The 22,416-nt window shown below is 42.8% G+C and overlaps 1 protein-coding gene across 2 annotated transcripts in view; it reads left to right on the top strand.

Annotated features, from left to right (window-relative positions):
- Nucleotides 1-6,307: 6,307 nt before the first annotated feature.
- The window catches only part of SLC26A6 (solute carrier family 26 member 6), a 35,077-nt gene continuing 18,968 nt past the window's right edge, over nucleotides 6,308-22,416 (top strand). For both annotated transcript variants that reach the window (XM_031959694.1, XM_031959696.1), the window contains exon 1: nucleotides 6,308-6,422. In XM_031959694.1, coding sequence (XP_031815554.1) covers nucleotides 6,400-6,422 — 23 coding nt within the window. In that variant the 5' untranslated portion in view covers nucleotides 6,308-6,399. The remainder of the gene's footprint in view (nucleotides 6,423-22,416) is intronic.

The following is a 22,416-nucleotide window of genomic DNA, read 5'->3' on the forward strand; positions in this document are numbered from 1 at the left end:
TAGCATAAGGTCACCTTGAAAGCACTCAGGCTTATGAAGCATCAAATGTAGAATGGATTCTAATTATGCAGTAAAGGGTACAGAAAGGACTTAAGAGACCTTAGTCTCACCTTTATAGAAGCAAGGGTGCTCCATTTCTCCACCCTTTAGAGCTGTATAATCCAAATAGGACTTTCTCCTATTCACACTTCTTTCCCCATATGCTCCCTGGTAGTTCTCCTCCTTCCCCAAAAGATGGTGTCAATGCTTTCAGCTGCTGATTTGTGGTGAGGTTACCTGGAATCTAGGCTTTCAGGGTCAAAATTCTAGTCTATTTGCTCATTTTACAAAGGGTCTTCCAGCTCTACTTTACCAACAAAAGACTGCCTCATTTGGTACTGTATGAATCCTTACTTTCTGTGTGCCCTGCTCAAGTCAGTCTCCTACTCCTCCTTGAGTTAGGGTGAAATCATTTTAATCTTCCACTTCTAGTTTCAGGAGACCTTTCTCTCTCTCTCCCTTTCCTTCTGATTCTTGGGGACATTAAAGAATATTCCATTTGCCTTTACACGCCTGTCTTTTTTTGGTACAACTGGCTGGGTCATATAGACACTCCTGGGACAGTTTCCAGAAAGAACTGAAAAACTGAGGGGAATTTCATTCAAAATTGTTTTGATGGTCCATAGTACATTGTGGTCCTAAGAGAGCTCTCAAACTTCCTTCAGTGCTGAGCCTTAAAATGACATGGTCATAATTTCATCACTGGGGAAAATGATCATCCTTCCCCCCCCACCCCCACTCCTCCTCAGGATGAACTATCAAGATAAGGGTAGCAAATTGTTTTTCCAGGCTGGGGTAGTATTTCTCTTCACTATACCCACCATGTTAAAAATGCTCTAGAGAGTGGAATCTCTCTTAGAAATCTCCTTTTCCTTACATATAATTTCATTTTTTGGAGTGTTTTTGGAGTGACTTGATAATATTAGAAAATTTCCCTGTAATTGATGTTGACTTGAAAATTATAGGAACATAAAATATTTATGAGAATAAGAACAATACAAATAATGCAAAAAATGTCATCTGCAACTCATAGAAAATTTTAGATGGTTTTCTCAGATAATTGTGACTAAAAGGGAGGAATTTATGACTAATGAACCAGAGAACATTATGAAAGGTAAAATGAACAACTTTGATTGCATTAAATTAAACAGTTTTTACACAAACAAAACCAACAGAAGCAAGATTAAAAGGAAAGTACAAACCTGGGGGGGGAAATCATTACAGCCAGTATTCCTGATAAAGGTCTCATTTATAAACTATATAAAGAATTGTGTCAAATTTATACAAATGCACATCATTCCCAGTTGATACATAGTCAAAAGATATGAAGACAGTTTTCAGATGATGAAATTAAAGCCATTTATAGTTATATGAAAAAATGTTCTAAATCACTATTGATTAGAGAAATGCAAATTAAACAACTCTGAGGTACCACCTCACACTTTTCGGATTGATTAAGATGACAGGAAAGGATAATGATAAATGTTGGAGGGGATGTGAGAAAATTGGGACACTAATGCATTGTTGGTGGAGTTGTGAAATGATCCCATACTTCTGGAGAGCAATTTGTTACTCTGCTCAAAGGGCTATTAAACTATGCATACCCTTTGGCCCAGCAGTGCCATTACTGGGTCTGTATCCCAAGAAAATCATAAAGGAGGGAAAAGGACCCACATGTTCAAAACTGTTTATAGCAGCAAACTTTTTGTGGTAGCAAAGAATTGGAAAAGGAGTGATGCCTATCAACTGGCTGAGTAAGTTATGGTATATGAAGATAATGGCATATTATTGTTCTGTTAAAAAAATTGATTAACAAACTGATTGTAGAAAGGCTGGAAAGAGTTACATAAATTGATGCTGAGCAAAACAAGCAGAACCAGGAATACATTGTACAAAGTAACAGCAAGAATGTGTGACCAAGGTTGTAGTCCTGTGGTTCTCTGCTCTAGCCAGATCATATAGTATCATGTTTAGTTTTGAGTGCCTCATTTTAGGAAGCAAATTACTAAAATTGAATTTGTGCAGAAGAGGCTGACCAGGATGGAGTGGGAGTGGATTGAATATCCACCTATATCTAGATCTACTGAAAGATGGGTTTGTTTATACTGAAGAGGAGTCAGGTTGTCTTCAAATATTTGAAGCATTGGATATCGGGAAGAATTTGGCTACTTCTACTCTGCTCTAGAAAATAGAATGGAGAGTAACTAGGCAGATTTTGCCTTGATATAAGGAAGCCCTTTTTTTATTATAACTTTTTATTGACAGTACATATGCCTGGGTAATTTTTTACAACATTATCCCTTGCACTCACTTCTACATGTTTAAATAAGTTATAGTATATCCTAGATACGATATATGTGTGCAGAACTGAATAGTTCTCTTGTTGCACAGGAAGAATGGGATTCAGAAAGTAAAAATAACCTGGGAAGAAAACCAAAAATGCAAACAGTTCACACTCATTTCCCAATGTTCCTTCTCTGGGTGTAGCTGTTTCTTTCCATCATTGATCAATTGAAACTGAATTAGATCTTCTCTTTGTCGAAGAAATCCACTTCCATCAGAATACATCCTCATACAGTATCATTGTTGAAGTGTATAATGATCTTCTGGTTCTGCTCATTTCACTCAGCATCAGTTCATGAAAGTCTCTCCAAGCCTCTCTGTATTCAAACTGCTGGTCATTTCTTACAGAACAATAATATTCCATAACATTCATATACTACAATTTACTCAACCATTCTCCAATTGATGGGCATCCATTCATTTTCCAGCTTCTGGCCACTACAAACAGGGCTGCCACAAACATTTTGGCACATACAGGTCCCTTTCCCTTCTTTAGTATCTTTTGGGGGTATAATCCCAGTAGAAACACTGCTGGGTCAAAGGGTATGCCTATTTGATAACTTTTTGGGCATAATTCCAGATTGCTCTCCAGAATGGTTGGATTTGTTCACAACTCCACCAACAGTCAGTGTCCTAGTTTTCCCACATCCCCTCCCATATTCAACATTATCTTTTCTTGTCATCTTAGCCAATCTGAGAGGAGTTGTAGTGATATCTCTGAGTTGTCTTAATTTGCATTTCTCTGATCAGTAGTGATTTGGAACACTCATATGAGTGGAAATAGTTTCAATTTCATCATCTGAAAATTGTCTGTTTCTAAGAGAAGCCCTTTCTAACAAGCTTTCCCAACAATGGAAGATTCGGTGTTGATAAATTGTGAACATCTTGTGTAGGAAGGAGATCCTATTTCCCTTTAGCCTTCCCCTTCCCCTTGGGGATTGCCTCATAACCACAGCATGTATAATAGTATATATCTTGTTATATATTTTATCTTCCATTAAACTGTAAGCTGCTTTAGAACAGGAACATATAAAGACTTCTTATACATAACAAACAGAATAAACAATTTATTTCATGCGTTCAGCTTAGGCTCGATGGATATTTACATGTCTTTGAAACTTTAGAAGGTGGTGGGGCTCTGTTTGAGCTCCCTTCCAACCAAATGTTTTGTTTCTGATCCTATGTCCAGTCCTGGGATTTCAAATGAATTGGAAGGCTGAAGGCTTTGTATCCTCTTACTCCAATTAGTTCTGTAAATCTTGATTTCCCTCCACCTTCAACTCCCCTTTCCACTTATAGGTTTGGGTGCTAAAATGCTGAAGCCTAGCCACTGGATAACAGCAAGAGGGGGAGGGGACCTTTTGAAAGCATTGCAAGGAGAAATCCCAAGTCTCCAGGGGCCCAGATTCATTCCCTATCTCTAGGAATAGTCCAGAGGACAGAAGACAAGGGAGTATGGCCAGAGGACTGGGGTTTAGCTGAGAGGTAACACTGAAGTACCCATTCTACCATCCTGCCTGACCCTTCCTGAACACCCTTTGTTCTACACCAAACCAAATCAATCCCCTGCCCTCTGCCTTTCCTCTTTCTTCCTAGGACAATCCTGGTCTAAATTCCCACTCTTAGAGACATGGGCAAATTATCACTTAGAGATCTAGGTCTTTCCCCTGATCAGGTTTGTCCCAGAAGCCTTTATTCTGATCTGGCTGCAACTATAACCTTAGCTCTGGTCAGAAGTTTGATGGTGACCCATTGACTATCTAGCTGTAAGACTTACCTGACTGGCAAAGTTTGACTGGGAATGGTCCCCTTCCTATTTAGGCCAAAGCCCATGGAGTTGTGGGGAAGGGTTAGAGAAGGCTGCCTCTAACGAGAGTCATTGAATGGGAGGATTAGAAAGAATCCTAAAGATAATCTAAGGCAGCTATTCATGTTTACAGAAGAACTAATGCAGTGTCTGGAGACACTTTCCATTGATACAGGGAAATCTGATGTTAATTCCAGGTTCACGACAATACTAGCCCCTGAAACTAAAGTTTACAAACTCTCACTGGCGTGTTTGCAGCTAGGTGGCAAAGTGAGTGGGAAATGGCTTAGTAAGTAAGACCTCAATTCAGATCTGGCATGAGATCCTTAAAGAGTTGTGTGACTGGGCAAGTGACTTAATAGTGAGCAAATAACCTTTGTTTGTCTCAATTTCCTCATCCGTAAAAAAAGGGCTAACAATGGCACCTACCTCCTAGAGTTGTTGTGAAGAGAAAATGTAAAAATATTTGTAAAGCCCTTTGCAAATACCTTATATTATCGCCCCTGATATGAATGTATTAGCAAGAGGATATAATTCATTCAAGGCCGACACTTAAATGAAATGTTTCTCCCCTAAGCCTAGGGGACATATGTGTACTAACACATTGCTCCAATGAGGAAAATGCACACTGACCAGGAACAATTCACAAAGGGAACAAGTGTGTGTGGAATATAAGTCCCAGGTATCCTGGCATCCAGATACCAATACCAATACCCAGACCACTAATGTCTCCCAAGGATGTTGCTCTATTCCCACAAGGCAGTTGCCAGCCTCTGGTCTCAGCTGAAAACAAGATCTCTGCCAGCTGCTGCTCTATTGGACTATGGTCCACTGGCTCTTTAATGGGGAAAGTGGGAGTTGTTCTACTTTCTTAGTTTAAAAGCTAAAGGGGAGGCTTTTCTTTGGATCTTTTAGAAAAGGCAGAACCTTTGCCCCAGAACCAGCAGAATGCCTCCTCTGTTTTGTTTCCTCAGTCTTGGCTACTGAGATCTTCCAAACCTCCGTCAGGAGCACCTCAGACACAAACTGCTGAGTTCTAGCACAAACCCTTGAGCTTATTCTTCCCTTTGAATTTCTCTTCTCAGTTAGGGACTTAAAGCCCCCATCCACATACTTTATCCTACTTAACAGAGAGCATTCTATACACCCCACAGTTTTCATAATAAGTCCAGTAGTGGCTTTTATTTCCCAACAATTTAAATTGGGGATTCCCGTTTTTTCAAACTTTAATTCTCTTTTTCCACCAGAAGAATGAATGGACAAAAGTACAGACTTCACAGAACCGGGGTGGGGGTGGGGGGACCCACCAGCTAAGCTGCCTTCTGAATCTAGCCTCTTTCTATCAGCCAGTCTGAAAAGTAATCCAGCTGCCCATGATAGGGTCTGGACCAGAATCCGGGGCTCCAGACAATACCTGTTCCTACTGGCCGGTTTTCCTTTCCCAGCCCTTCGGTCGTTTGCCCCGTCTTGGACTCCCAGGCTTGTGTTCCCTAGGAGACAGTTTGCTGGGGAAGACCTACACATTTCCAGTCATGGACAGGGCTGGGGGAGGTGGGCTTGGGTTTTTTTTTTTTTTCTTTAGCCCCTGAAGCCTAAAGACTATCTAGTTGGATTAGTGGTTTTTAAGTGCATAAAGTGTACAGGATTACAGAGAAAATACATTTATGTAGAAATACAGTTATTAAAGTATTTTTTAAGAGTCAGGTCTGCAGACAAGTACGTGACGGACCCTTTTAGACGCGAGTGTGCGGGGAAGCGCATGGCACAAGGGACTGACCCAAAGAGAAAGGACGCGGGGTCGGGGCACGTGTCGGGGCCGCAAGGTTCTCTGGGAGGGACAAATGGGGGCAACCACGAGCTGGGACGGGGGAGCTAGGAGCTGTTGCTGACTCTCGAAGCTCCTCAGCTTTCCGAGCTTTGCGGAAAGAGTATGGGCCGGAAAGAGTTAAAGCTCCCTCTTATAGACCACGCCTTCCCTTGCGTCATGGGACCCGCCCCACGTCTGAATTCTGATTGGTAAATGTTCTACTATGTGGCGCGCCGATTGGCCGTTGGGAACGAGCCCAGCGCCCCGTCGGTCCCGCCCCCTTCCCTCCCTCCCTTCCCCCTTCTCCCCCCCTCCCGGGGCCCGCGAGGATCCCCAGTGAAAGGGATCCGGGCCGCGCCGGCGGAGGTAACGCTGAACCTTGGACTCGGACCCCACCCCCGCCATGGTGCCTCAGGAGCCGCCCGGGTGAGTGGTGCCTACCGCGCCGGTGTCACGCCGGCCCCGCGGGTCCGATTGGACTCATCTTTTGGTTTCCGACTCCCATGTGATGTGACTTTTGACCCTCGGGTCTGGGTCACCTTAAAGTCGAACTTTGATCCCCGAGCCGACCTGGGTCGCCCCAGAGTTGATTCCTACTCATTTCCCCTGCACTGATTATCGGACCACTGAGCCCAGCTGATCCGGACCTAACTCTAGGTCTTTGACTTCTGATTTCCAACCCTGATAACCCAACTAGCCTCAGACCCTGCCCTGCCCTTTGATCCTAGGCTACTTCGCGGATTCCTATTTTAACCTCTTGCCCCTTGCCAGTTTCGGGAACACTCCCTGGAGGGTGCCATCCTGACCTTTGACCTTAAGGCTAACCTTTGACCCCCGTTTTCTGGACTTTCTCTAACTCCTCCCCCCAAATCATTCCCGAGGTTCCTTCTCCCTTCCCCTAAGCCTGTGGCTCGAATCCAGGGGAATCTCCTGTGGGAGGCAGGTCAAGCCTCCAGGTCTTGAGGTGTGTGCATTGTCTTCGGTGAGGGGCCTTGTTGCAGGGTGCAGAAGGACAGGGTGAGGGAGCCCCGAGCGAGAGGGGCTCCCCCACCTCCCAGAGTCACCTTCCTCACCCCAGCGCCCCGTGTAGGGAAATGGGAACGTGAAGGCTTGGGCGGTTCTTGGCCTGCGTGGCTGCCCAGCATTACCCGGCGAATGAGCTTTGCCTTCATCCACGCGAAGCTGTGGGAGAGCCGCAGGGTCTCCCACTGCGTCCCGGGCCACCCCCGGCCCCACGTGCTTCCGGAAGGGAAAGGGAGGCGGGTGCCCGGGCCCAGCGCGCCTTCCCTGTGGGAACGAGGGGCCGCCTGGAGGGCGGGATCGCGGGAGGGAGCTGCACCCAGAGGCTGCGGCCGGGCCGCCTTCCCTGTGGGAACGAGGGGCCGCCTGGAGGGCGGGATCGCGGGAGGGAGCTGCACCCAGAGGCTGCGGCCGGGCCGCCTTCCCTGTGGGAACGAGGGGCCGCCTGGAGGGCGGGATCGCGGGAGGGAGCTGCACCCAGAGGCTGCGGCCGGGCCGCCTTCCCTGTGGGAACGAGGGGCCGCCTGGAGGGCGGGATCGCGGGAGGGAGCTGCACCCAGAGGCTGCGGCCGGGCCGCCTTCCCTGTGGGAACGAGGGGCCGCCTGGAGGGCGGGATCGCGGGAGGGAGCTGCACCCAGAGGCTGCGGCCGGGCCGCCTTCCCTGTGGGAACGAGGGGCCGCCTGGAGGGCGGGATCGCGGGAGGGAGCTGCACCCAGAGGCTGCGGCCGGGCCGCCTTCCCTGTGGGAACGAGGGGCCGCCTGGAGGGCGGGATCGCGGGAGGGAGCTGCACCCAGAGGCTGCGGCCGGGCCGCCTTCCCTGTGGGAACGAGGGGCCGCCTGGAGGGCGGGATCGCGGGAGGGAGCTGCACCCAGAGGCTGCGGCCGGGCCGCCTCCGCAGGCGGCGGTCCCCAGGCAGAGCTCCCTGGCCCGACGGTAATAAAGGACTCCTGGTCAGGGATCAGGTCGGACCGCCATGCCGTGGTCTCCCCTTTGATGCATCACGGATCCGGCCGGGGGCGCCCGAAGCTGTTCCCGTGTCCTTTCCCCACGGTTTGTCCGGCCCTGGGAGCCACCAGTCCCTTAAACTTGGGCCACCTGTCTCCGGGGTCCTGCAATGGTGAAAGAGCCAGGAAGTGCCGGCCGAGCCGGAGCCCTGGACTCCAAGGACCAAGGAGCTCGGGAGCAAAAAAGCAAACTGAAACTCGCCTTTGGGGGGCAGGAATATAACATGGCCACAGAGGAGTTAATAGGGAGTCATCCCACGGGGATGGGGAAAGCCCCACTGCCTTAGGCCGGTAGGCTGCGCGATGGGGCGAGTTGAGGGGTGAGCCGAGAGGGCGGCAGGGTCAAATGAAAGTTTGTTTTCTTTTAAGGCCTGATGAAACTGGGGGAGTTTGTTGATGGCAGGGAAGGAGAAATTGAAGACTCAAGAGGAGGTGATTGGGAGAGGAAAAGGGAAGGAGTGCAACCGTAGAGTGTAGCCCAGTGCCAGACACATTGTGAGTACTTAGTAGCAAATGCTAGGATTGGTAGATCCGTTGGGAAGCTGGGCTTGGTGAGAATCCCAGGATCATTAATTCAGAACTGGAAGGGATGCTTATTAACATTAACATTGTAACAGTAACACATTAAGGGATGTTTTATTAAGGAAGCATTTATTAAGTGCCTTCTATGGGCGGGTCACTATGCTAAGTGCATTATCACTTGGATCTCATTTGATCCTCACAATAGTCGTGAGTTAGGTGCTTTTAAGGGAAACGGAGGCAGATAGAAGTTAAATAATTGCCTAACTAATATCTGAGCTGGATTTAAACCCAAGGTTTCATAAAGCCCCCTCACGTCCTTCTATCTACTGGGTCTTATAGGAAGGAAGCTGGCTAAGGCAACATTCAAACCCAAGTTGTTTGGTTCTAGAGCCTAAGTACCGGGGGACATTTTTTTTCAGAGATTGGAACAAAGGAAGAGAGAGAGAGTGTGTGTGTGTGTGTGTGATGTAGAGAGTTTTAAAGATATGGAATAGAGAGAAGAGGGGAGTAATATGGAGGCTTTGTTTTTCCAGTGAGAAAAAGGGGCAAAGTTCTCCACGATGATGGGGGAGGGGGGGTTTATGGCTGAGGCATCCAACGCTTGATGTTAATTTGTGGCTTTCCCAGTGAAAATAAGGCTGCAAGGATCTATTTCCATTTGAATCTCGAGGATTCTTGAGAGAATCTTGAGGAAGGATCTTGAGAGAAGGTTCAGAATAGGACCTTCTATGAAGAATTTTAGGGTCCCCACAATAGGGACAGGACCTAGATGATTTATTCAGCAAAGGAAACTGGGGAGTGGTGAAAGAGTAGGAGGGCCAGAAGAGAGAGCTGTATCGCAAAGATCTGGAGATGAGAGAGTATCTAGGAGCAAAGGACAGTTATTAAGTGTCACATGCTCTATGGCGTTATAAAAAATCAATTGGGAAAGAATAGAAAAATTGCCATCCAGCAGTGAGGATCTGTTTATGATTAGATAAGAAGTTTGTGGTAGACCTGGTTTGCAAAGCTTAATGATTTTCTCTTTCCACGGGAGGAACAGATGGTGGGAGTAACTCAGGATTAAGGATTAGTTAGCAAAGCGTGAGACAAGAGGTATCAGGCAAGGGGCAAGCATTCAAGGGTAGAGGACAGTGTCATCATATGCAAGGTAAATGCAGAATAGATACAAAATTCTCTTAGGAGGAAAACTAACGATGGCTGAGAGAACCTTCCAGCAGAAGGTGATTTTTACATCAAGCCTTAAAAGGATTCAAAAAAGCAGCTGTAACAGGGGAGCATTCCAGGCCAGTGGGAAGGTACACACGTGGCCGATAGCCAGTTTGGCTAGATTGTACCATGCAACAAAGGCCTCACCTACCCTAGAAAGCTAGGAAAGGCCAAGTTGTAAAGAACTTTAAATGTCAGAACATTTTGTATTTGATTCATGAGGTAATAGGGAGCCACTGGAGCTCACTTATTAAAATAAGTGACATTATTGCCCCAGACTTTGGAAAAATACCTTTGATAGTTATGTGGAGGTTAAATTAAAATAAATGGAAGCTTGAAGCAGAAACAAAGCTTAGGAAGTCAGGTGCAGAGTTGAAAATGGACTCTATAAAAGGGTGGGAGTTGTGATTGTAGAAAAGAAAAAGAGCAAAATGTGGTGGAGATAAAAAAGAAATACAATTTATCAATTGATTGGATGTATAGGAAAAATGAAACTTATAAAACTTGGAAAGAAATTTTGGAAAGAAAGGAATAATCAATACTTAAAGGGACCACACCCGCATCAGAAATGGCTATTTGTAGTGGGTCAAAAGTGAAGGGAAGAATGTGGGAGGTCCTATCAGGATTGATGGCCTGGGAGAATAGGGAAGAAATGAGGGACTACAGGTTTTAATGAAAAGGAAGAACAGGTTTTAGGAGAGGTGAGGCAATAGGAAAAGTGGAAAGATGGGAAGTTTTGATTAGAGAAATTTTCCCAGTTAAAGATTCACGGAAATCAAACAATTTTTATGGCATTGGTGCAATCTAAAATGGGGCCATTTCTGTTGGCTTACATGGAGTGGAGGTGAGAGGAGCTATGGAGGGAGAGTGCAGGGACTTAGGAGGTCTTCAAAGAAGATATTAAAATCTCTGAAGAAACAAGCAGGAGAAGAGGAAGTCCGTGGACCAAATGTCCAAGAGTACTTGAGGACAATTGGGAAATGAACTGGAGTTCTGTAAATGGCGGTGTTAGGGATGGGAGAAAGTGGTCTGAAAGGGATGAACTTCAGGAGACAAGAGGTTCCCCAGTAACAGTAGCACAGGAGGAGTCTGGGAGTGGTAGTGGTGGGGGCTGAGCAAGGGGGCGAGCAGGATGCCACTTCTCTTCTTGGCTGAGAGTATTGAAAGCCATGACAGGAGTAGTGACTGATAATAGAGAAGATGGTGAAGGATGAGATTCTTCAGGATAAAACCAAGTTTCTGTGACCACAAGAAGATAGAAGGGGTGTCAGAGAAAGCTCTAGGTGAAGGCAGGTTTTGTATAGCATGGAGTCAGAGGACAGAGTGTATGGAGAAGGGGGACTTGGGAATGGGTAAGAATTTGGACTGATGAAAAAATGCTGACCTTGGATTCAAATTCTGCCTCTCACACTTAATCTCTGTAAAACGGGGTAATATTTCTGAGTTATTGAGATTCAAATGAGATAAGGTGGATAAATCACATTGCAGACTTTAAAGTGCTATATAAATGTCAGTTGCCAGTCATTTTTATTTTGAGAATGAGAGGTTAGGGACAGGGAACAGGAGAGTAATGTTTTAATCTCAGCAGAGCACTGGATACCCGAGTTCAAATCCATCCTCAGATACTAGCTGTGTGACCCTGGGCAAGTCACTTAACCCTGTTCACCTCAGTCCCAGCATCTGCAAAATGAACTGGAGAAGGAAATGGCTCCTACTTGATCTCTTCATCTTCTTTCCCTCTTCAGTCCCTTCTGTGCAAAGCTGCTAGAGGCATCTTCCTCCTCATTCACATCAAACACATTATTCCTCTGGTCAGAAAGTTTCACTGATTACCTGTTACTTGTAGAAGAAAATTCAGATTCTTTGGTCTGACATTCAAGTCTCTGCCAAAGCCAGCTTACCTGTCTAGCCTTATTTCACCATTCCTGGCACACATTTATCCTCAGACCAATTGGATTTCTCTGTTACACAAAATATCCTAGATTTGCCAGCCTTTGTGCCTTTGTTCATGCCATTCTCCTTGCTTGGAGTGCCCTGTGAACTCCTTTTCCTTAATGTCCAGCTCAGACAGGATTTCTTCCATGAAATTTTCCTTCCAAAATTACCAGTGATTTCTTAATTGCTTGCTCTAACTGCCTTTGATACCTCTGCAGCTCTGCTCAGGTTTTTGTGACTCTGCTTCCTCTTGGCTTTCTTCCTACCTGTCTGACTTCTCTTTCTCAGCATTGATTTTGAATTAATTTTTGGTTGTTGTGTTCAGAAACCTTTTACTGTTGCCAATTTTTTCATGATCCCCCACATTCAGTAACACAATCCCACGTGGGATTGGGACTCATAATTTAAAAAGCTCTGCCTTATATCATCCTCAGCTCCTTACTCTTAATCTCACAGATCAAGTCAGTTTCTAACTGTTATTATTATTTCTATCTCTAAATATATCTGACTGTCTGTCTACCTGCCTCACTTACCTTTCATAAAAATTCTTACATGGAAGCTTTCTGTTCCATATCTGTCCTTGAACAGAAAGCTTGCCAATGGTGGGTAATTCTCAGTCACAGTTTCATTTTTGTATAATCTGCTTTTGAGGAGGCTTTTCATAAGCTGAAGTCTGCTTCTCTGCCACTTGTACCCATTGTGCCTAGTTTTACTTCTGGACAAGCAGAACAAGTGTCATCTATTTTTCACACAGCTGGTTTTCAGATCCTTCAAAACATAGCAAGTCACTTGTCAAATATTGTTTCTACCTCCAAATAATGTTTTTTTAATAAGTAGAACTTTGATTTTTGTTCCGTTTTGTTTTCTATAGCAAGTCACTTGTCAAATATTGTTTCTACCTCCAAATAATGTTTTTTTTATAAGTAGAACTTTGATTTTTGTTCCGTTTTGTTTTCTCAGTATTTTTCTAATTACATATAAAGATATTTTTTGGGGGAGGTTGGGTTTCTTTTTTTTTATTAAAACTTTATTTTCAAAATATATGCACGGATAATTTTTCAACATTGACTTTTGCAAAACCTTGTGTTCCAAATTTTCCCCTCCTTCTCCTACCCTCTCCCTGAGATGGCAAGTAATACAACATATGTTAAACATGTTAAAATAGATGTTAAATATAATATATGTATACATATTTATACAGTTATCTCGCTGCACAAGAAAAATCAAATCACAAAGGAAAAAAATGAGAAAGAAAACAAAATGCAAGCAAACAACAACAAAAAGAGTGAAAATGCTCTGTTGTAGTTCTTTGTGGCACAATAATTGTATAAATATGTATGTGTACATTGGATTTAACATATATTTCTATCATGTTTAACATATTGGACTACTTGCCATCTAGGGGAAGGCGTGGAGGAAGGGGGGGATTGGAACACAGAGTTTTACAAGGGCTAATGTTGAAGAATTGTCCGTGCATGTGTTTTGAAAAATAAAAAGCTTTAGAAAGAAAGAAAAGAAAAGAAAAGAAAAGAAAATGCCTGTGTTGTGGTCCACACTCAGTTTCCATAGCCCTCTCTCTGGATATGGATGGCTTTCTTCATCCCAAGATCATTGGAACGAGCCTGAATCATCTCATTGTTGAAGAGAGCCAAGTCCAGCAGAATCGATCATCGTATAATCTTGTTGCTGTGTGCAGTGATCTGGTTCTGCTGATTTCACTTAGCATTGGTTCATGTAAGTCTCTCCAGGCCTCTCTAAAATCATCCTATTGATCGTTTTTAATAGAACAATAATATTCCATAACATTCACATACCATAATTTATTCAGCCATTCTCCAGTTGATGGGCATCCACTCAGTTTCCAGTTTCTAGCCACTACAAAAATGGCTGCCACAAATATTTTTGCACATGTGGGTCCCTTTCCCTCCTTTAGGATCTTTTTGGGATATAAATAAACCCAGTAGTAACCACTGCTGGATCAAAGGAATGCACAGTTTGATAACTTTTTGAGCATAATTCCAAATTGGTCTCCAGAATGGTTGGATCCATTCACAGTTCCATCAACTATATATCAGTGTCCCAGTTTTTCCACATTGCCTCCAATATTTGTCATTATCTTTTTCTGTCATCTTAGCCAATCTTACAGGTGTGTAGTAATATCTTAGAGTTGTCTTAATTTGCATTTCTCTGATCAATAATGATTTAGAGCACCTTTCCATATGAAAGGTTTTATGTCCATATGACTGGAAATGGTTTTAATTTCTTCATCAAATTGTCTGTTTATAGCCTTCGACCATTTATCAATTGGAGAATGGCTTGAATTCTTATAAATTTGAGTTAGTTCTCTATATATTTTAGAAATGAGGCCTTTTTCAGAACCCTTAAATGTAAAATTTCCCAATTTATTGCTTCCCTTCTTGTCTGCATTGGTTTTGTTTGTACAAAAACTTTTTAACTTAATATAATCAAAATTATCTATTTGGTGTCCAGTAATGAGTTCTAATTCTTCTTTGAACACAAATTCATTCCTTCTTCATAGATCTGAGAGGTAAACTATCCTATGTTCTTCTAATTTGCTTATAATATCACTCTTTATGTATAAATCATGCACCCATTTCTACCTTTTTTTTGGTGTATGGGTAAAGATAGTAACTTTTTATTGACAATCCATGCCAGGGTAATTTTTTTTACAACATTATCCCTTGCACTCACTTCTGTTCCGATTTTTCCCTCCCACCCTCCACCCCCTCCTCTAGATGGCAAGCAGTCCTATATATGTTGAATATGTCCTAGTATATCCTAGATACAATGTATGTGTGCAGATCCAAACAGTTTTCTTGTTGCATAGGGAGAATTGGATTCAGAAGGTAGAAATAACCCGGGAAGAAAAACAAAAATGCAAACAGTTTACATTCATTTCCCAGTGTTTTTTTTTTCTTTGGGTGTAGCTGCTTCTGTCCATCATTGATCAATTGAAACTGGATTAGGTCTCTTTGTCAAAGAAATCCACTTCCATCAGATTACATCTTCATACAGTATGATCTCTTGGTTCTGCTTATTTCACTTGGCATCAGTTCATGTAATTCTCTCCAAGCTTCTCTGTATTCATCTTGCTGGTCATTTCTTACAGAACAATAATATTCCATAACATTCATATACCACAATTTACCTAACCATACTTCAATTGATGGGCATCCACTCAGTTTCCAGCTTCTAGCCACTACAAACAGGGCTGCCACTCAACATTCATTTTTAAAAGATTTTTTAATTCCAAATTTTTTCCCTTCCCCAAGACAGTAAGCAACATGTACAATCATTTTAAACATATTTGTCATATTGTGCAAGAAAAATCATAACAAGGAAAAACCACAAGAAAGAAAAAGCAAACGACAAAAAAGGTGAAAATAGTATTCTTTGATCTGCATTCAGTCACCATACTTCTCCCTCTGGACACAGATGGGATTTTCCATCCCAAGTCCATTATCTCCTCCAAATAACCTTCCCTATTCACTGGCCACGGTCTAGTTAGGGCCTTCAACACTTCCTTCCTGGACTACTGTAATAATTTCCTAATTGACCTCCCTGCTTCGAGCCTTTTCCTGTTCTAGTCTATCCTTAACATAGCTGCTAAAGTGATTTCCCTTCATGTATCGATCTGACCGTGTCTTCCCCTCCTCCTGAATATACTCCAGTGGCTCCCTGTTGCCTCTGGGAGCAAATAGAAGCTTTTTGTTTGTTATTTCTCCCTAATCTAGCTTTCCCATCATTTTACGCGTTGCTTCCCTCTGTGCGCTCTGCGGTTCACCGAGACCGTTCCTGCTGTTCCACAGCCACAGCTTTCTACCTCCCCTCTTTGTGCCGGCCTGGGCTTCGGCTGAGCTCCTGTTCTTTCCCTGGGCCTGGAAGGCACCCCCTCCTCTCTGAGGGCCCCTGCTTTCTTTCAAGACTCAGATGAGGCCCCCTTGTGCTGGTCCTGCCAGCAGTCTCCTGTGTAAGAAGGTAAGCTCCTACAGGATGGGGCTGCTTCCCTTTTGTCATGCCTCTCAGCGGGGGGCCTGAAGGCTGCTCTCTCTTGGTTGCCCCCTTTCTGGCAGACCATCCCTTATCAAGTCTCCGTCTCCTCCCTCCTGAGCGGAGGTGTCCCTCGGACTGTCTCTTCTGCTCTTTCTGTGCTCCCCCACTTGGTGATCCCAGCAGCCCTCATGGATTCAAGCTGTCAGTGTTGATGACTCTTGTCTCTTTGTATCTAGCCATTTGTTAACTGCAGGCCAGTCAGCTAATAAACATTTATTAAGAGCTTACTGTGTGAAATGCATCATGGGAAGTGCTGGAGGCAGCAGACAGTCCTGTCCTCAAGGAGCCTACGATCTAATGGAGGAGCCGCAAGCTAACAGATATCTGTAAACAAGCTATATGCAGGATAAAGAAGTGATTTACTGGAGGACACTCAAGAGAAATTGGAAAGACTTCCAAGAAGTCTTTATAGAGTCTCATCAGAGGTTGGGATTTTAGCTGGGATTTGGAGGAAGTCAGGAAGGCAGAGATGAGGAGGGAGAGCGTTTGAGGCCTGGGGGACACCGGGGACATTGCCAAGAACTGAGAGATGGAGGTTTAGGTGGTAGAACAGCGGAAGAGCCCTGTCACTGGGTTGAAGAGTCAGGTCCAGTGTGAGAGGGTTGGAAAGAGAGCCTGAGCCTAGGTTATACTTTAGATTGTTGTTGAGTCATCTTTCAATTGTGTCCAACTCTCCACAGCCCCATTTGGGAGTTAATGAATGGCAAAGGTCCTGCAGTGCTTTGCCATTTCCTTTTCCAGGTCATTTTTACAGGAGAGGAAACTAAGACAAATAGGATCAAGCGCCTTGCTCAGGTTCACACGGTTGGGAAGTGCCTGAGGCCAGAATTGAACCATCTATCCTCTGCACTAGGAACTCTAAACTTAAGCTTTATATAACCAGTTTCAAAATCTTATCTCCCTCTTGATATGCCTCGGACATCTCCAATTCAACACATCCAAAACTGAGCTCATTTTCTTTCCCCACCTAACCCAGCTTTCCTCGCCTAGGATCCATGATGCCTAGTTTTTTTTAAATAGTTTTTTATTTTCAAAGTACATGCAAAGATAGTTTTTTCCACATTTAGCTTGCAAAACCTTGTGTTCCTAGTTTTTCTTCCTCCCTTCCCCCTAGTCCCCTCCCCTAGGCAGCAAGTAATCAATATATGTTAAACATGTGCAATTCTTCTATATATATTTCCACAATTATCATGCTGCACAAGAAAAATCAGCTCAAAGTAATGGAACTGAATCAGCTACACCCAGGGAAAGAACTCTGGGAGATGACTATGAACTACTACATAGAATTCCCAGTCCCTCTATTTTTGTTCACCTGCATTTTTTATTTCCTTCACAGGCTACTTGTACACTATCTCAAAGTCCAACTCTTTTTACACAGCAAATTAACTGTTTGGACATGTATACATATATTGTATTTAACTTATACTTTAACCTATTACATGTATTGGTCAACCTGCCATCTGGGGGAAAGGGTGAAGGGAAGGAGGGAAAAAGTTGGAACAAAAGGATTTGCAACTGTCAATGCTGAAAAATTAACTATGCATATATCTTGAAAATAAAAAGAAATCAGCTCAAAAAGGAAAAAAAATGAGAAAAAAAAGTAAGCAAACTGCCTTGGCCCGCAAGGCAGAGTGTGTGGACCCTGGAAGAAAAGAGATAAGGGCAAGAGAGAGGGGACTCGCAGGAGGAGGCAAGACAAAACAATCTGATCAAGCCTCATTTTAATGGGTGCAATAGTACAGATATATATAGCAGTAGGAAAGGAGGCAGTGATTAGGGGATGCCTAGATATCTGCCTATTCAAAGTATTCAAAGTTAGGCCAGTGCTTGGTCATGTAGGATGTGATTAGGAGATTCCTATTCAAGGTTAGGGCAGTGGAATGTGGCCTTATGTGGCCATAGATTAGTGCCGGCTCCCCACAGGTCCCCCTTTTTGCATTTATAAAAAGAATCAAATATAGAATTTTTCATTTCCCGACCTGTGCCTGGCTTAGGTTGTTCCTATGAGGAAAAGCCTTACCCATCATAGGAAGGATGTACAGAAACGTCTCTTCCTGGCTTAGGTCGGCTAGTCCTTGAGGAATCTTACCCGTCATTGGCTAACCAGGTCTCGATGTTTGTCGAAAATTTCTGTTGCTCATATGAGCATCAAGGGGGTCATCACCAGTCTCCAGGGAAGGTTCAACAGTCAGTCATCAACCATTCCCAAAGTCCCTCATATCAGTCCAAAATACAGTAGATGCAGGGTCCAGTCCATGGTCTCATTTAAAAGCTGCCGCTTCAGGCTGTGAAATGATAGAAGGCTCTCATTCCATGCAGAGTGGGTATGCCATGCTGACAAAGCTGGTCAAAGCTGATCCAGGTTCCAAAAGCAAGCCAATATCTGTAATTTGACCAATTTAGATCAGTCTAGATAGACTCAGTTCACCAGACTGCTGCAAAATATGAGGAAGCCAAAATAAATTGTTTCCTATGTGAAGAGATGAGTTTGCTTTACAGGCCAGGCAAACGGTTGCAGCCTTACCGACCCCTGTTAATTGTCCTCTCATCATGTAGAAACCTTAAAGAAACAAAACACAAATATCCAGTAACAGAGAGATGACCAGGCTAAATACTTAGTTGCCCAAGCAGTTAGGATACAATGATTACATATAACCAGACCGAAAATAGCAAGGTATGACATAATTGAATTATATTAACAATTCTATTGATCATTACTCTGATCATAGAGATCAGTTACAGGAGGAAAAAGTATAACATAACATAAGCAGTTAAAACTCGTATAACATAACATAAGCAGTTAAAACTCATCTTCAGCACATCCAGGATAAAATAGCCTTAACCCAGTTTTATTCCAATCAATTGTCCCAGTAACTGTCAGAAGGTGAAGCTTTAAAACTCCCAAATAGCATTAGTTAATAAGCCCAAGAAATTTTACCTCCAATAACAAATTTCATTAATCAAATTTCTGATAAATCTTAAACAAAGATTTACCATAACCTTATAGTAATGAGAAATTTTGTCTCAGTGGAAGTTCACAACATAGAAAATTATCCCAAATCACATATTGTCCAATACAGAAATATTTCCAAAAGGACAAAGAAAAAACTATTTTCAGAGGCCCTTTAAATAACCCCAATACAATCAATTTAAACTTATACAGAATGCCCAATTCCACATATAAGAATTCAAGAAGTTTCTTAAAAATTGCAATTAACTTTTAGAAATATTCTTACCAAAGTATGGATCACATTTATGACCATATTCCTCAACCAAGAAAACTTTTATGTATCAAGAAACAAATATTCAATCAAGTAACCTTGATTTTCCATAAGCATGTTCTTTTAAATCAGTTTGCTGCACTGGGGGGAGAGAGGAGGAGAGGAGAGGACTCCCTTCCCCCACTCCTGGAAAAAACTTCCCTCAGGTTCTCTGCTCAGTGTCCTACATAGGGATCCTTTTCAAGATTTAGCCCATCAGTTTACTTTCTTCCCAAATCTACCCATTTCCAATTTTCTCTTTCTCCCTAGCTATATACTTGAACCATCAGATGCTCCTTTGCCCAGGTAGCTGAAGGCAGTGGGGGTGGGTGGCTCCCTCCCCCACCTCTTGACCTACTCCGAAGTCTTTCTTTCACCTTCCTAAAACCATGCAAACCTCCAATTGCTCCTCCAATTCAGTCCTTCCTAAAAATCACCCGCATTCCTTTCCTTTTCCTTCAAAAACCTGTAAGATTCACACAAGTATAGAACAAGTATAGTGAATAGTCCAAAACTCCACAAAACCCATACATGTCCAGCAGAGCTGGATTTAAAGTATAACTTATGTTAACAAATAACTCAGTATATTTCAGAAGGTAACAAACTCTGAACCAAACTAATACAGCTATTTTTAAAAGTTGTTTTTTTTTTTTTGTTTTTTTTTTTTTTTGCCACATTTCTTCTAACAGCATCTTATCTCTAGAGCTTTTGAAATTTATTGCTCTTTACTCTAATAGGCTCTGTTTCAAGGGAAAAAAAACTTTCCTGTCCGTTTAAAATATCTAAATTCCATTTACTTACAAAATTAGTACATCAGGTTGAAAGTTTTAAAATCACAAGCAGATTTTCAAATAACCAATTCCCAAATTCCTTAATCATTGTTCTTAAAACTTAACAAAGCTTTTACATCGGCAAACAGACTAGGGGCTGTTTCCAAGACCTCCTCCCTGGAGGAGAAGTTTGTTTCACCTTGAATTCCCTTTTTCCCTTCCAGAATCCAAAGAGTCTTCTATCAACTTCCAAGCCCATTTAGTGCTTTTCTCTGCCTTCACAGAGAAGGCCTACATATTCCATTTAAACTTCTTTTCTTTAAATGTTAGCACACTGTTCTTCTAGATATGTTTTTAACTTTCCAAACTTTCAAATCCCTTTAAATCTTTTTTTTATTTTCTTCCCTTCTTTCTCTTTCTCATAGGCTGCTGCAGTCAGCCAGAAACACACACACACACACACACACACACACACACACACACACACACAGATTTTTCAAACTTCTTGATATTTTCTAAGCCTGCAACACAGAGGCTGAATTCTTATCTTTTACAAACTTGCTCACTTTTAACACAGACACACACAGACACACATGGAGCTCCATTTTACTAAGCACAGTTGCAACTTTGTTCAACCAACAAAACAGACTCTTTTCCACCTTTTCTCATCAATGGTTCCTTTTTTTTTCTTAACCTTTACTCTACGCATCCTTAATAAGTCTTTAAAACCCTCAATAAATCTATCATATACACTAATTTCTTTTCTCTCTTGGTATCGAAACCTCTTACCACATCCAGGTAGTTCCTCAGGGCAGGTGGACCTGTGGCGACCTTATTCTCTAAATTCTCCGGGACTGAGCAGTCTTCTTGCTGAGAGGTTCGATCTAGCAATGGCTACTCCTTACTCCAAATCTTCCGGGCCCCATGTATGGGCACCATTTGCCTCGGCCCGCGAGGCAGAGGGTGTGGACCCTGGAAGAAAAGAGATAAGGGCAAGAGAAAGGGGATGTGCAGGAGAAGACAAGACAAAACAATCTGATCAAGCCTCATTTTAATGGGTGCAATAGTATAGCTATATATATAGCAGTAGGAAAGGAGGCAGTGTTGTGCAAACACAGTACAGGGTGGGGGTCCTAGACAAAGGGTTGGTATCCTGCCCAAGGATGAGCTGCTCAGGTATCTCTGGTCTAGGAAGCTCTATGATGTGATTAGGGGATGCCTAGATATCTGCCTATTCAAAGTTAGGGCAGTACTTGGTCATGTAGGATGTGATTAGGAGATTCCTCCATGATATGATTAGGAGATTCCTATTTAAGGTTAGGGCAGTGGAATATGGCCTTATGGTGGCCTTAGATTAATGCTGGCTCCCCACAGCAAACAATGAAAAAAGGTGAAAATTCTATGTTGTGAAACGCACTGAGTCCCCAGAGTTCTCTCTTTGGGAGCAGATGACTTTCTCCATCACATGACCATTGGAACTGGCCTGAATCACTTCATTGTTGAACAGAGCCACATTTGTCAGAGTTGATATTGTTGCCATGTACAATGATCTGGTCCTGCTCACTTTACTCAGCATCAGTTCCTGTAAGTCTTTTCAGGCCTTTCTGAAATCAGCCCTGCTGATCATTTCTTATAGAAGAAGAGTACTCCATAACTTATTCAGTCATTCTCCCACTGATGGGCATGTACTTAATTTGCAGAAAAGGGCTGCCACAAACATTTTTGCTCCTTTCTCCTTTTTTATGACCTCTTTGGGATACAGACCCAGTAGAGATACTGCTAGATCAAAGGGTATGCAGTTTCATAGTCCTTTGGGCAACACTATGCCTACTTTTACCTGCTGGGCAAGCAGATAAATAGAACAAGTATGACTAATTTTACAAACAAGTGGCTTTCAGGTCCTTGAATACAATTATCATGATTCCAATTAAGTTGTAGAGGAAATAGATCAAATCTGTGCACAGTTGAGGTTGGAAGAAACTTTTTTTTTCTTTTTTTTTTTTTTGCTGAGGCAGTTGGGGTTAAGTGACTTGGCCAGGGTTACACAGCTAGGAAGTGTTAAGTGTCTGAGACCAGATTTGAATTCGGATCCTCTTGACTTCAGGGCTGGTGCTCTATCCACTGTGCCACCTAGCTGCCCCAAGAAACATCTTTTCTCCAAAAATTATAAAATAAAAATAAGCTTAGAGAAAAAAATAAACTCAGAGAAACAACTATACGACTGTGTAGAGACAGACCCTCAGTCTGTATTTTATTAACAGTAAACTGAGTCCACTGTCCTAAAGATCTCTTGCCCCATCATGATATTCTGATGAGATTACAAAGAAAAGATCCTTTCTGGAACAACTCCTGAGTTGCCAAAGTTAACCCAGTCTTCCCCATATCATCTGACATCTGACATCTTATCCTGGTTACTCAACTTCTCAAATAAGTAGCCTCTTGGTACGCTGATTTGAACTTTTTCTTTTGACATGAAATGTCAGCCCAGAGTTGTGAAATACCTTATTATAGATACATATTTCCCTTTTTTTCTAGACTTAAGAAAGTGATAGAGAAAAAATGTTAACCATGCAGAGTAAACTTAAAGTATATTCTTTTTTTCCCTTTTTAAAAATTAAGACA

Source organism: Sarcophilus harrisii, chromosome 1, assembly GCF_902635505.1.
Source record: "Sarcophilus harrisii chromosome 1, mSarHar1.11, whole genome shotgun sequence".
In the NCBI taxonomy this organism is placed as follows: Eukaryota; Metazoa; Chordata; class Mammalia; order Dasyuromorphia; family Dasyuridae; genus Sarcophilus; species Sarcophilus harrisii.